This window comes from Mauremys mutica, chromosome 7, assembly GCF_020497125.1.
Source record: "Mauremys mutica isolate MM-2020 ecotype Southern chromosome 7, ASM2049712v1, whole genome shotgun sequence".
Lineage (NCBI taxonomy): Eukaryota > Metazoa > Chordata > Testudines > Geoemydidae > Mauremys > Mauremys mutica.
This window is the reverse complement of record NC_059078.1, coordinates 44,568,547-44,584,476: the sequence shown is the minus strand read 5'-3', so window position 1 is coordinate 44,584,476 and position 15,930 is coordinate 44,568,547. Positions and strand designations below refer to the sequence as shown.

Here is a 15,930-nt window from a genome sequence, read left to right as displayed (position 1 = left end):
GAATTAGTAGTCCAAGACACAGTAGGAGGGAGGAAGAGATCAAAACATTAAAATAAAATTAACTCAGAACAGAGAATAATATTGTGGAAATCCAAGATGTTACTTCAAATCCCATGTTATAAAAGGCTCATTTGACTTGTTTATCAAGGATCTATTGAAAAAAAATCTCTCCTCTTCCCCCCTCCTCCCCTCATTGCTGTGCCAGACAATATTGTTTAATCCAGAATTGGCTGCATTAACAGCAACGTTCAGGTAAGCATTACAACCCTTGTATTAGAACCAAAAAAATATGGTTTTGAATTTACAACTGATTTAAATCCAAAACCAACAGAAAGAACACCCATATTCTGAAAGTCTGAAAGCCAAAATGCTTTTCCAAATCAAGAGAAAAAAAAATCCCGTGTCTGAACATTTCCTAATGTCCATCTGTGGAAGCATACCTCCTTCCACTCCTCCTGAGCAGTTTCCCTTGAAAGTCACAAAGCAAACAGGACTTTAGAAAATAAGTAGTCAAATACAACCCCTTGCAGCAATGCTGACCCTCGTGCCTGTTTAAACTGAAGCTGGAATGAACTTTACTCCTTGCCCCAGTATTAGATTATTCCAGCAGCACGATCTATAGCAGTAACAAAATTACAGGGAGCTGCTGGCCAAACTAGTCAGCCATTTGGGCATCCCGTGTGCATATTGCACACATACTGGACTGCCCTCCTGTCCCATGATATCATTACAAAAACCTGACCCAGCCCCATGCCACAGCATTAGCAATACTGAAGGACTTGGAGCAATATACAACAGGATTATTACTCAAGAGTCTCAAAATGCTTTACAGACTATTAAAAGCTCACAATAGCCCCATGAGAGTGTTACCCCTATCTTCCAGATGGAGAACAGAAGTTGAATGACTAGCCCAAAGTCATTTCCACTACTAGCAAGGCAGCCTAGTGGTTTAAACTTTAATTTTGCTATTGTAACAGCAAAACAGTGCCTCATGCATTTTAAAGCAGGTCAAGAATTTAGAAATGCAATTTGGTATAGTACATTTCTAATCCTAAATCTTGCTCATGCTATGCGTGTGAGCCCTTGGAACATCTTGCTTTGGCAGCTTTGCAACCTAGTGCATCCTCAACCAGTGACTCCTAGCTGGCTGACAATGCTACTTTAAAGCCGCAGACCTAAGGTCACCTACTCCTGGGGGAATTCTGCACCAAAAAATTAAATATTCTGTGCATATTTTAAAACTCTGCAAATTTTATTTATCAAAAAAACGCAACACTACATAATCATTCCAGTTTCAATTATTTTGGTAATTTATTTCAATAGCTGTCAACAAGTATGTCTAACACAGACACAAAAATTCCCCCAGGAGTAGAGTGTTAACGAAACCCCTATGACAACCCAGTTCTTGTTTCCCTTCTTCCCCCTAGAGTCCAGCTGGGGGGGGCCAGACACCCACAATCCTTCCCCTCCCCCAAGCCAATACACCTGAACCCACTAATCCCCAGAGCCCAGCAAGCCCAGATACCTGCACCCCATCCCTCCCAGAGCCCAGTCACGGCCCACAACCCTTCCCCACCCCAAGCCCAACTGTGCCCCCCCCCCAGCCCAGACACCCACCCGCCTATCCCTCAGAGCCCAGGGACCCAGACGGAGAAATAGCCTGATGCTGGGTCCCAGGCTTGTGTGGAGTTTCCTGTGCACCACCGTCTCCTTCCCTCAGGACATGTGGGGAACTGCAGCTGCTGGGAACCCTCTAGCTCCCTCCCCCATCCCCCTAGCAGGGTCTTCTATGTGCGAGCTGGGCTGTGCCAGGTCCAGCAGCCCCTAGTGGCAGCCAGCAGCCCATTTCTGTGAGGAAAGAAATTCTGCGCACACTACATTAATTTCTGCAAATTCTGCACTGTGCAGTGGTGCAGAATTCCCTCAGGAGTAAGGGTCCCAGCTACACTAGAGACAATATTGCTATCTATGAATTGCCCAGACAGTTTTACTCCTCTGGGACCATACAGATCATGAAGCCAAGGACAAGATGTGAGAGCACTGGGGACAAAGCACTCTCAGTTGAGGGGGATCTGGCTGTAGAAGGAAACTCTCAGACAAGATTGAGCTATACTCATTTTTAGGAAATGCTTCAAAAGCTTCCTCTTTGAAAAAGATTTTCTGCCATAATCAGAAGGACACACACAGTATCAACCACCCTCCTCCATCAAAACACCCCCACACCCTTCCCTAAGCAAAGCTTTCTATAACCTAGAAAGGAAGAAGACAAACACTGCATGAATCCTTCCAGGGACTAAGCTGTTGCCAATATACTTTATGTGAAAGGTACTCCGATATTAGGATGACAGGTGGCAGTATAAAACTCTAAGATTGATAACTGAAGATACGGGTTAGTAAAAAGCAGCAAGCAGACTTAGGCTGGGAAATACCTGTAGCAACTACCTAATAAGGAGGGGTAGTAAGGGAGATTTGATTTGCAGAAATGAGAAAACAGGAGGCAGTGGGGTAGAAAGATCCTCTGTTATGGCACTGGAAGATGAAGGGGGCAGCAATCCCATGACATGAGCCAACTGTCATGCCACTTGCCTACAAGGATCTTGGTAAGCAAACTACCACTGGGCTAGCTTCCAAAAGCAAGAAGATTGCACTGACTAGTCTCCTCACTAACACCGCCAGTTAGCCATTGCATGTACATACATCTACACTGGTAACCCCACTAAATTCCTGGCCGTATGTCCAGTCACAGGAAATGGCCAATTACTCAATCTAGAGCTGTCCAGCAATTTGCACTCAATATTTCAGTTTATTTTCTCAGAGCTACAATTCATCGCAAGAGTGACATTTTTGTACTTTTCCATGGAGTTTGAACATTTCCTCAGGCAGCCCATGACCTACTGTATGTTGCTAGGAGTCTGCTATTTCTGTGGTTAGCCTGTAATCACCACTTAATAGAAGGCAGGAAATAGTGCTTACCCTGGGAACTTACGGGAAGCTGTATTTTAAGTGTAAATTGTATTTAAATTGCCATCTTACTAATCAGAAGAAGTCAGTAGCCATCCTGCAGTTATCCCAGGGGGGTGGACTGATCAGCCAACAGTTTTCTCCATCTCTCATTTTCTGAGACTGATAATTTATACCATTCATTGTTAAAGCTCTTACTTTGGCTTTCCAACTTGTATTAATGAAGGCTGGAAACTGGTTTATAATTCCCACACTGGGCTCTCACACTGAGAATGTCACTCCTCACTCACTAGCATGGCCTCCACAGAAAGCAAAGAAAGGCCAATTCTAATTAAAGTATGGTTTCAAAAGTAAGTGACAGATTAGACAGTCAGGTGCTTTTCAGCCCTTTCTGTGAATTTCTTAATCCGCTAAACAGAGAAAAATTGAGGGGTTTGCTCTCTTTGGAGTCAATCCTGAGAAGAGACATGAGCAGGAGTTGAGTGCTCAGCACTCCTCAGGATCAGGGCACAAGAAGGGCTGAGTGCACCTATTTACACAGAGGGGGGTACTAACTGGATAGGAATATACATTTCCCAGACAATGCGAGTACAGAAACAAACATGCAAACCTCAAATCTTGCTGCACTTCACCATTATATCAGAGTCTGGCTCTGAATAAAGAAAGGAATGCCAGTTTTCCCTGTCCACCTACTTTTCTTTAAGTGCTCGGACACATGTGTAATGCTTTGCAGAGAGTAACCAAATCAATCCTCACAATATCCTCATTAGGAAGGGAACTATCCCATTATCTAGAGGGAGAGCATTTTGAAAAACAATATTTAAGGTGCCAAGTAGTTTGTCAGCACAGGCATCTGATTTTCAACTGGGTAAAGAAGAAATCTGCAATCGTATTGCATGAGTAACATGCAGACAGGCAAAACAACAGCATGATTAAAATTTGCCTTAGGTATAAACACTAAAGCTTCGCAAAAGCTATACAGCATCATCAGGATGCAAGATAATGTGCCTTGCTATGTTTAAGACAGGGTTTTTATAGGGTGGGCACCCTTTTAGTAAGAAGGTGGTTTTATAGGCCACATCCCTCTTATTCATGCAAAGATCATCCTTTTTACCACTTGCAAAGAGACAACACCACAGCTAGTGTAACAGCTTACTAGAAAATAGCCAAAAATTAAAGTGACTACTGTGAATGAGTGCTGGAAATGACAGTAAGCACCTCAGTACACTATCAATAGAATCCCCGACTTGGAAGGTTCTTGTAGATGTAGGATTTATGAATACTACTTGGATTAGATAATCTCAAAGCGAATCACAAGTCATTCTCACAACATGCCTATGAGGAAGGAACTCTTATTTCTGGCTCTCCTATGGGACTGTGAGAGACCTTGGGAAAGTCAGAAATCTCTATATTTGTAACCACATGTAAGATTGAGTTAATCTCAAAGGCATTACCTTCTCCTCGAGTAGCAAAAGATACAGAGTGTGTAAAATATGATCCATTCTGCAGGAGGATAAATGCTCCTCCTCTCAGTTACACTAGAACAAGCCCTTTTCATCCAATGTAGCTGAGCAGAGTCTGTTTCTAGGTAATTGGAGAGTTTGATAACTGGGTCCGGTGTCTCAGCCCCTGCGCTACACAAAAAGAGTCCATAGGGAAAACGTGCTCAATTATATGCTTTTCTGGACACATAATCTGGATAACAAACTGGGTTGGAGATGTGGACTGTTTCTGCCAGATAGCCTGGCCCAAAACTTAAGTTACACAAAAATACTAACAATACTCTCTAATTCAGGGCTAGATATTTTTAAGCCATTTTATGATAGTCCTTCTGTGAGACTGCTAACAAAATACTTGTATTTAACAGACTTTGTGCAGAGTCTCAGAGTGAGATCAGTCACTGACAGGAGCCTTAAAGAGAAGCTATCATTTGACCTCAGATTAGGGTAATGGCTTTGGGTACAAGGTCTCTGGCATGAAGGGTTTGAATCTTGACACCCCCCGCCCCCAAGCAGGACCGCACAAGCTCCCAATTGCCCTTCTAAGCACCATCAGGACATCTGGGAGAATCCAGTAATTAGGAAAGGTATGAATCAATTTTTCTGCCTAAGAAAGCTAAGGGAATAATAAGGGAGACTATCAGGCACTCCCTCTAAATTAGCTACAAATTTCCAGACACCAAAAGGCAAATCTTTATTTTAAAGGGTTACAAGAAGGTTACAAGGTTAAGCAGAGAACACAATTGACCATCCATATAAACAGCTTATTACCAGAAACATCTTAACCCATTATTAAGTATTAAATGTTCTATTGAAATTAACTGTTAAAATCAAAAACATATATTTTCCAGTTCTCCTTTCTTCCTGTGCAAGGAAAGTAAATGAAGTCAAATTCTGCTTGCAGTTACCTTGGAAATAATAGCAGAATCTAATTCACAAGTCTACTGCTAAAGCAATTAGATATAGCTGTTACTGACCTTTGCCCAAACTCACTCCCTACTAGTCAATAGGGAGTAAAATGTAAAAATTTAGCAGTGATGGCCTTTTGGCCTGTGCAATAACTGAGCATCACAGAGTCTCAGAACTGAGATATATACAAGTAGTACTTGTCACTGAGGTCCAACACCAAAGATTAAAAAGCTTGTCAAATCAACAGGGAGCCATGCCATTAAAGGGTTTTTTTCTGCCACCACTCCCATCCTGTTCTACAGGGCATGGGACGTAAGTCTGCAGTATTTAAAAACTGGAAGCCAAATGAAACTCAGTCACTCAAATACACAAAGCGTCACATTCTCCGGTTACATTAACACAATAGCATTGACTGAAATGAGGTCGTCTCAGTATAACCAAGAGAAGGAGAATTCTCTCTGAAGAATGCATGAAGTACAAGGTCTATTGAAGAACAGAGCAGCATCCAAATTTGGTACATGCATGAAACAGAACAAAGACTGCTTTTTATTTATTTGCTTTTAGATATTTGTTTCACTTATTGCTTTTCAAGGAGAAACTCACACACGAGAAACCAGGGAAAGATGAAAGAATTTCTGATGTTCTTGGGACAAGTCTACACACAGAAGGTGCACTGGTTTTATTAAATCAGTGTACCTTCTGTATGTGGACTCTCTTATACAACTAGTTATATCAGTTCAGTTTGCAGCTGTTCAGTGCACAGGCACAAGCTAAACTGATATAAACCAAGTTTAAACTGATTTAAGAAAGTCTCCATATAAAGTTACATTGGTTTAACTAAATAGTTATTAAAAAGTCACATCTTTAGTTATACAAGTACAATTGTGTTTAGACCAGGCCTTAGGAATGATCTATCAAGTGCTTGCAGTTACAAGGGTCTCAGACCTATTATCTCTAGAACAGAAAAATCCCAGTTTTAAAGATCTGTAGAAAAGCATAACAGCAGAGATCTGACAGCTGTACTGGAGGTACTGAAAGTGTCAGAGCGGAGGTGAGGGAAGGGGAGAAGATGAGTCTTGAACACGAGAGAGAGAGAGAGAGAGAGAGAGAGAGAGAGAGAGAAAAAATGGAAGATGCTATCTGTAACAGTCGTCACTGGTGTGCGTGGATTCTGACCCATGCCACATCCCCTCTTGCCCTTGTCACATAACTGGAACCAGGACTCCCTCACCAGCACTCCTGTGTTTCACAACCCTATTACACCAGCCATCACAAATATTCAGATGAGCTATTTTTCACATCACCAAGACTGTACAGCTTTTTTTTTTTAAAGCAGAAAAGGGAAATAAAGCTTTCACCAGGCTTTGCCAGGAACTTCTGAGAACATAGGAATTATATTAGTCCCTATGGTTTTAGAGGGAATGAGCAAAGGAAATACAAGGCTTTATGTTTTATTTACCTGTTTGTAGATCTTTCCCTTTTCTAGTTTGTTTATTTTGTCCCATTGAAGTGAGCCTTTGTCATCCAATTTTCTAAAAGGTCTAAAAAGAAAACGAGGGAGCAAGAGTTAAGTAACTCACATTTTTCCAATTGCCATACACAGCTGTAAATCACGTCATGAAGCTCCTAAATTAATGTTATGCAACTTGTACAAAGTGAATTTTAAGCAAAAAAAAGTGACCTTTAGCTTCCTCTTCTCATGAGGATAAAATCTAGTTTTAGCCTATTAAAGTTTTTGTATTAACCCTCCCTACACTGCCACAAACACCTGAAAGGTCTGTATTGCTTTTGAGGGACCAGGAAAACAAATGCTACAGTCAGGCAGCCTTTTGCCCAAACATGTTCCTACCCTGGCTGCTATCTCATTTTGAGGTACAACACCCCCCATTACATACTACACTATTAAGAAATCTCAGAATAGGGAAAAGGAGCTCTTGTAGCAGCAGAAACCGGGGGCTGGTGGAATGGGGATGTTGGCATTTATACAACCAAAAGTGGAAGAGAATTCTCTATGTGCCATCTTGCTTGTCTCTCATCACTGTAGGAGTGGTCTCTGTTGTACAGTTTCTGTCCTAGTGTTGTGACTAGGAAGCAGCGGGTTGCTAGCCATTTCTTTGGGAGACTGTTCCACAGTGTAATACAGCTCATTATCAGCAAGCTCTTCCTGATATGCAGCCTATGTTTTCTTTCACCCTATTAACCCTTATTATATGACTTGCTGCTCTGTTAACAGTCCATCTCATTTTGGGGTATATTGCCCTTCAAATATTTGTAGGGCCATGTCTCCCACATCCCATTTAGCCATATTCTATTTAATCTTAATTTTCTCTCTCCATAAATCATGCACGTCTGGCTCCATTCACACTTCAGTTTACAATTTATAGCAATAAGGCACTGTTATTCAAAAACCCCAAGGCATACATGCTGTATGTAGATACCAAGACAAGCTGTAAATCTCTCTCATGATAACGTAGATTAGTCAGCTCTTCATGTCTGAAACAAAGTGAGGTGCCTAACTGAGTGGATGTTAGGTTCCTAATAATGAGGAAGGCTGATTTTAGATTAAATAAATGAAAAATAAAAAAACTCTGATGCCACTTTCCTACACTATTAGAAGCATATGGATGTGAGAGAGGGAAATAAGGAAAACTAGTTCTATCTAGTATGGATATTCCAAGATACTGTACCAAGAATGCCTGTAACCCTCAGCCTTTCAGAGTACTCTCACTTTCTGAACCTGTTTTGGTATGTTACTTATTAGGACTTGTACAAAAAAAAAATAAAAAATAAAAAAGGCATCTAACCAAGACTGTCAAATTACAGACACAAAATTATACCATCCACAGAACAAACTCCCCTCTCCCACACATAGTAAAGCTTTGATAGAAATTCAAACATTCATTATTTAACATGGTTTACAATGATGTACAAAAAACAGAGTATGAAATAAGATATAAAGGTTTAGTATCACAGAATAAGTAGCAGCATAACAACAACAACAGGACTATTATTCACTATACTAGGTACTGGAGATGGGCCTGGAACCTTGTCACCATACCTAAGACTTTCCAAACCAAGGCTGATTACAGATGGAGAAACTTTAGTTAAAAAACACTAGTAAATTTAAGAGTACTCTGAGAAAACAAGTGTGCCTAACAGTTATTTAGATCTTTTGATAATTATTCAAACAAACAATAGTGTTATTTATACATAGCATTGTCTGCTAACCGGTTGGTTCTTCAATACAACTGTGAATTGTGCAGTATTTTATGTAAACTGTAGTGGTGCCCCGGAACAAATGAACTGGTTGTGACAAACTCAGTGTTTGTATGTGGAGGTCTTAGAAGAGGATTTTTTTTTTAAAATACTAGTTAAAAGCATTTACTTAAAGTTACAGGAATGTTATAAGGTAGAAGTTAACTCTCTCCAATGTGCTACTGTTTCCACAGAGATCTGTAGCATAAATGGTCTTTGGTGGGTCACTAAGCAGCATTGTATTGTCATGTCCTATGAGAGCCATTCATCCTGTGACATGGGTCCACCCCCACCAGACATACTTAGTGCACTTCCCCAGGTGGAGAAAATGAGCAAAGTACATGACAGGCAGGCCTCGAGCAAGGAGGCAGCAAGGAGACAAGACAGACACCTGTGGAGAACTAGAGGGAAGAAGGGAGACTCCAAGTAGGAAACCCAGGGAGAATCAGTGTTCAGTACAGACCCAAAAGGAGCACAAGAGGGGAGTTCAAGGGCTGCTAGGAGACCGCAGAGCCCAGGAAGGGCTATGAGTTGAGCTCAGAGGGCAGGCTGAAGGCTGTTTTGAAGTTTGAAGAGAAGACTGATCCTCAGAAAAGAAGGGTTCTACTCAGCTTGAGACTGGGGTGGAAGACTGTTCTGGACTTGAAGACCCCAGAAGGGGTGGATTTTTCTTTAGGACTTAGCTGGAAGGCCAAGTCGCCGAAGCAACCAAACCAAGATGGAAGTATGGGAGAGCCAAGCTGAGCAAGAGGAAAAGGAGGCAGTGGCTAGCCTGAAGCCAGACAGTGTAGGTGGCCTGTAACAGTGCCACAACAGATCACCACAAACAGTTAAACTGGTTCACTGTTGTCAATTGATGTGAACATTTATACTACTAGGAAATGGGCTTTAAAGTTAATGTAGTGCTGGCGAAAGATGCTGGCTTTAGAGCACTAGATAGTGAAGTTCTTTAGGTAGGCAGAAACAGTTAAATTATGGACAGCGTCAGCACAAGCCTCTCAAAACGAACCTCCCAATTCACCTATGCCTTGAAATATCTCTAGGTAGCAGATGAGAAGGCAACCTAATTTTCATGGTCTTATCTCCAGGCCCTTTTTGCTAAGGCTACTAATTGTGTTCAGAGGGTGTCTCTTGTTCAGGGTAGATGTGCACTATTAACTGAGTGAGCACAACAACTGAATCCTGCACTTTCATCATGAACAGCAGCAGCATTACAGATAAAGACTTGCAAAAATATGCAGTAATTAAGGAAATAGTTATCCACGTCAATAAAAATGAAGCTGGTTTTCAGTAGAAAGCCACCTCCCTGCTGAACTGATCAGATTTTTGGTTTGCAAACAAAAAAGCCAAGCAAATATGCCTAATGAGTGGGGAAAACGCTGAACAATTCCACTCCTAACTGGGCTAATGGCTTGATTAAAAAGAATATTCTCTGCTCTTGATAATAGAATAAAATCGTGTCATTCATAAGTAGAGGCAGCATTGTAAAAAGATACAGGTTCTCTATATCTGTTTTCAAGAGCCAGCATGACCACTTCTCCCTTCTTATTTTGCGAGTCTAAAGGAAATCATTACCAATAAAAAATGAAAAACTGGTATGTCAGAAATGTTTTCCTAGGAATGCTTTTTTTAGTCACCAAGTATAAGAGTTACTGAAAAGAGAAATAAGGAATAAAAATTAAAAACAAACAAACAAAAAAAATCCACCACCACATACAGAGTCAAAGTACCAAATAATTAAGAAACCACTCAACTTAAGTTACTTTGCCATTTGTTGGAAGGCCTGTTAAGTGCAGCAAGGGAAAAAAACTGGCACAGTCACAAGTTATACAATGTCCAGGCATATTCAGCTTTCATACAAAGCGTTCTGCTATTCTGTTCTTTTCCATTTCTTCTTCTGTACCATAAAACTTCTGATTTAACTTTAAGTGCCCCAAATTTAGGGACAAATTCTGCTTAGGATTTCGATAGAACTGCTTTTTATTAACGGAGGAATATATTTGCCCTAATAGATGCATCTGGCTAATGAATATCAGGAAGCAGGGGACCCAATTCTGCACCAGGCTTAGGATTTATGATCTAATACACACACACAGGCACTCACATACTCACACCCTCCCCCAAGAGGGTGGACAGTTTTGATAATACTTTTGAGATGGGTGGAGAGAGAAAGCAGAGGGAAATGTTTGCTTCGGAAAAGTTCTACAAGCCACAATGCAGCAGTGCAACACACTACAATGGAACATACTTGCGTCTATCAGTGAAAAAGGTGGGTTTATCAGCTTGCACAATGACCATGTCAAAGAGATCCCGCCAGTTCTTGCCAACCATATGTTTCATTCCTTTATCTCTGCAAACAGGTGGAAAAGTTAATATTCCAAGTAATCCCCAGAGTGCAATCCATAAAAGCTTATTTCAATTGGGCTTAATACATTTTTTTTTAAATGTAGTAAGTCTTGAACCGCAGAGACTTCAAAAAACTTCTGACTCCATTTGGCTGCACATAGGAGTTGCACACCAGTTGTTGATCACTAACTTACTCCTACCATGACTAAGGAATTCTCCCTCTACCCTACCCTCAAAGCTCAGCAAGTCTGCTGGCTCAGGAGATATTGCTCTGTTGGTATCAATAGTAAAAATGATGGCAAAATACTGGCCAGTCACAGCCCCAAAAGAAAGTTAGAATAACAGCTCCCTCAAAGACAAAAAGAGCTCTTGTGCGGTATGCATGTTTAATAATCTTTTACTACAAGCCACTGCTCTTTTCCCCCAAATCAAATAGAATTCCACTGAAATGTCCCATTAAAAACATCCAGTTTACTACCTTCAAATCCTCATTGAGGAAAATAGGCCCCAAACCATATAGTCTAATGCTTGCAACTATAACCATTGATTCATATTGTTTTCATAATAGATGATACTCACACAAAGCTGAAGGGGCTGTTTGTAATAAGGAAGAGTTTCTTGTTGAGGTTAACCAGTCGGTTTAGGACAGCATAAGTTTCATCCCCATGAAGAATATATTTCTCTGTTAAAAAAAAAAAAAAAAGGAAAGATCCACAAGTCTGTATCATCTTTTACTATCAATATTTTCCACCCGCATATTATTTAAAATTTTGCCAGAGGGTTTTTTAAAAAGGTTACCTACGAGACATTATCTGGAATGCAGAGGCCCATACTCTTGGGTACACAGTGTTATAATTATTGAAATAATAAGCAAGATGAATAGAGAATTACAGCAACAACAAAATAAAAAGCTAGCTTTATGTACTAGAAAAGTTTGCCACCCCCATGCACAAGTGAGTTAATGTGCTTTTGGGAGGCAAGTAAATGTAAAAAGACAAGATGAACAATTACAGTGTCATAGGGCTGACTATATAGTGGGAGGGGAGGGGAAAAAACAGCTCATCTACAATAGTTATGGCTTTTTTTTCCCACTTAACTGCTAATACCCCCAACTTATAGGCAAATAAAATAATGCTGGCGGAATGAAAGGACTGTTCTTTTCTTTGTAAAGCAGCCTTGGTCAGTACCAAAATACCTCTTTCAACTCCTCGTATAGCTTTAAGCATAAGCTATGAACATGACCTTACTGTAGCTTGCTATTATCACTACCAGTTCTGGTCTGGTGATGTAGTGTAAAACCAATAATCCATTTACACATGTAAACATTCAATAAAATATGCATTAGCACTGAAAATTAAGAAAAATGGATTTAAACTTAACTGACCCATGTCCTTCTCAATCCATTTGTACATCATTCCTTTCACGTGCACATCTTTAATGGCATCCTAAAAAAGGGGAAAACGACAGCTTTGAGTTTTAAATTGGAAATTCCTGAAGGGAACATCTAGTCTGATGCAGAACTTCAATTTTAACCTGTTCTGTGCAGGTGTCTGCGCCAAGATTTAAGGGGTGTTGAAACAATAGTGTTCTTCACGCCATATACCAAAAAATTTCTCCTTATATAAACAAGGATCATTTAAAAAAATATATTGATCTGCCTATATGTCTCTTTCATTATATACAATAAGGTGAGGAATCCCAAATAGTGCATGGGTGTCTGTTTCTTTTCTATATGTATGGGTACGTCTACACTACGGGACTATTCCGAATTTGCATAAACCGGTTTTGTAAAACAGATTGTATAAAATCGAGTGCGCGCGGCCACACTAAACACATTAAATCGGTGGTGTGCGTCCACGGTCCGAGGCTAGCATCGACTTCTGGAGCGTTGCACTGTGGGTAGCTATTCCGTAGCTATCCCATAGTTCCCGCAGCCTCCCCCGCCCCTTGGAATTTCCGGGTTGAGATCCCAGTGCCTGATGGGGCAAAAATCATTGTCACGGGTGGTTCTGGGTAAATGTCGTCAGTCACTCCTTCCTCTGGGAAAGCAACGGCAGACAAGCATTTCACGCCTTTTTTCCCTGGATTGCCCTGGCAGATGCCATAGCATGGCAATCATGGAGCCTGTTTTGCCTTTTGTGACTGTCACCGTATGTGTACTAGATGCCGCTGACAGAGGCGATTCAGCAGCGCTACACAGCAGCATGCTTTTGCTTTTGCATGACAGCAGAGATGGTTACCAGCCATATTGCACCATCTACCAATCCATAAATTGGTAAAAAGATGATCATGGCTACCAGTCGTTTTGCACCATTTGCTGCTGTCATAAGTGCCCCTGGCTGCTCTTAGCCAGGGGCGCAAAAGCCAAATTTGGGTATGACTCCCAGAGTCAACCCCTCCTTTTTGGTATCTAAAAATAGAATCAGTCCTGCCTAGAATATGGGCAAGTGTACTAGAGAACCACTGTATCAGAGAGCACAGCTGCTCTGTGTCAGATCCTGCAGAAATTATGAGCTGTATGCTATTCACAGGGGGTGCTCCTGCAACAACCCCACCTGTTGATTCCATTCTTCCCCCAGCCTTCCTGGGCTACCGTAGCATTGTCCCCCCACTTGTGTGATGAAGTAATAAAGAATGCAGGAATAAGACACACTGACTTGTTAGTGAGAAATGAGTAGAAGGCAGCCTCCAGCTGCTATGATAGTCCAGACAGGACAGTAAGGAGTGTGGAAGAGAGGAGCCCAGCATCCCTCTGTTAGTCCAGGGGCAATTGAATTTTTTTTTTTACACATGAAGGGTGGGGGCTGACAGAGCTCAGCCCCCTGTTGCTATGATGACGATGGTTATCAGCCATACTGCACCATCTACCAGGAAAAATTAGGGCCAGGCACCCTTGATCGACCTGACGGATGCCAGTCAGCATGGTTACCAGCCCTTTTGCACTGCCCCATGTGCCAATAGGCTGATGATGAGGACGGGTACCAGTCGTTTTGCACCATCAGCCACCCATGGCAGGGGGGGAGCAAGGATGTTGGTGTTCAGTGCTGCAGCATCGCGTCTATCTGCAGCATTCAGTAAAGATAGGGTGACATGTAAAAGAGTCGAGAGAGGATTGTTTTCCCTTTCACTTCTGGGGGTGGGGGGGGGGTGCGTAAATTGTCGAGCTATGCCCTGACCCACCGCGGACACTGTTTGACCCTAGAAGCATTTGGAGCTCAACCAAGAATGCAAATACTTTTCAGAGAGACTGCAGGAACTGTGGGATAGCTTGAGTCCTCCAGTCCATGAGCGTCCATTTGATTCCTTGGCTTTCCGTTACGCTTGTCACGGAGCAGTGCGCTGAGTCCCTGCTATGGCGTCTGTCTGGAGATTTTTTAAAAATGTTTTTTAATTCGTCTTCTGTAACGGAGCGCTGATAGAACAGATTTGCCTGCCCTTACAGCAATCACGTCCGCATGGTCCATGCGGGAGCTCTTTATTTTGATTTTTAACTGCATCGCCACACATGCTGATCGGAGCTCCACGCTGGGCAAACAGGAAATATTCAAAAGTTCGCGGGGCTTTTCCTGTCTACCTGGCCACTGCATCCGAGTTCAGATTGCTGTCCAGAGCGGTCAGTGGTGCACTGTGGGATACCGCCCGGAGGCCAATACCGTCGATCTGCGGCCACACTAACCCTAATCCGATATGGTAATACCGATATTAGCGCTACTCCTCTCGTTAGGGAGGAGTACAGAAACCGGTTTAAAGAGCCCTTCATACCAATATAAAGGGCCTCTTAGTGTGGACGGGTGTGGCGTTAAATCGGTTTAATGCTCCTAAAACCGGTTTAAACGCATAGTGTAGACCAGGCTTATGAAAGAGACTAGCAGCCATGCACTATTTGGACCTGTCCAACCAAGAATCCCAACATCCCTCCATCTAACAAGGCCTGCAAGCTGCACACATTCATTCCAAGAGTGTCACTCTTTAAACCATCCTATTTTCAGATTGTGTTTGTTAAATCTGGTTTATTTCTGTTTTTTAAAGCCAACACCAATTTCTGAGGTGGGGGTGGGGTTGGGGAGTGAGTGAGTTACAGAGACACTTTTCATTTGTAAGGGTTTGGAGGTTATATAGGAGTTAAATTTTTCCTAAGGAGCTTAAACTGGACATTTTTAGATCAGACACGTTCCATCATATCACGTGTTGTATCCCTTCACTGCAGATTCCTATATTCAGGGTCTACAATAATTTTAAACAAACATTTATATGCAGCAGCAGATGCTTACAGGGTTCCTTTGTGGTGGTGGCAGCAGAGCTGATATTCAGCAGCCACTCGAAGGCCATTTAATTGCTTGCTGACGGGAGGAACAGTATTGAAGATTTGAACTGCACATCGGGACATATTTAATAAATTGGGCTTAAGGCTTTCGACAGTTGGAGTTCAGAAGTGAAAATCTGGTTAAACCCTAAAAACCGATGCCCCATGTCATTGACCAATAGATCAGTCTACTAGATTAAGAGGCACAAGTACCAAACAGCAATGAGGTTATCACCACAAGTGCAAGCTCCTGTGCAGGAAAAAAAACTCTTCTGATGGCCTGACATCGGTGACACAAGCAGACAACAGTAAGTACTTATGTGCCAAAACTATATTCATAGTGGAGAAAAGAACACCAGGTTTGCTAGGCTCCTTGGTCGCAGACTCCTTATCCCACACAAATAAAAAGAGAGCCTTGAGCTGTATTGCAGCTGGAACCTTGAAAACCCTGGGAGATGCCACGTGATGTTAGAAAAGCTCTCTGAAGGATGGCAGGGCCGATAAACAGTTATGTGCTTTGTCCCCCAATACCAAGACTGCAGACCAACTGGAGCCCGTGAACAAATTGCTCACTTGCTTTAATCCCTGGGACAATCAGTTAATATTTGACCTTTCGACCAGTACACAGTGCCAAGCTTCATATTAAAGACGACAGCA

The 15,930-nt window shown here is 41.9% G+C and overlaps 1 protein-coding gene across 1 annotated transcript in view; it reads right to left on the bottom strand.

The window, feature by feature from the left end:
- Positions 1-15,930, bottom strand: part of NT5DC2 (5'-nucleotidase domain containing 2) — a 68,865-nt gene that overhangs the window by 19,333 nt on the left and 33,602 nt on the right. Inside the window, exons 7-10 of the mRNA XM_045024400.1 lie at positions 12,355-12,415; positions 11,550-11,652; positions 10,873-10,974; positions 6,829-6,910 (exon numbers count right to left, since the gene is read on the bottom strand). Coding sequence (XP_044880335.1) covers positions 6,829-6,910; positions 10,873-10,974; positions 11,550-11,652; positions 12,355-12,415 — 348 coding nt within the window. The remainder of the gene's footprint in view (positions 1-6,828; positions 6,911-10,872; positions 10,975-11,549; positions 11,653-12,354; positions 12,416-15,930) is intronic.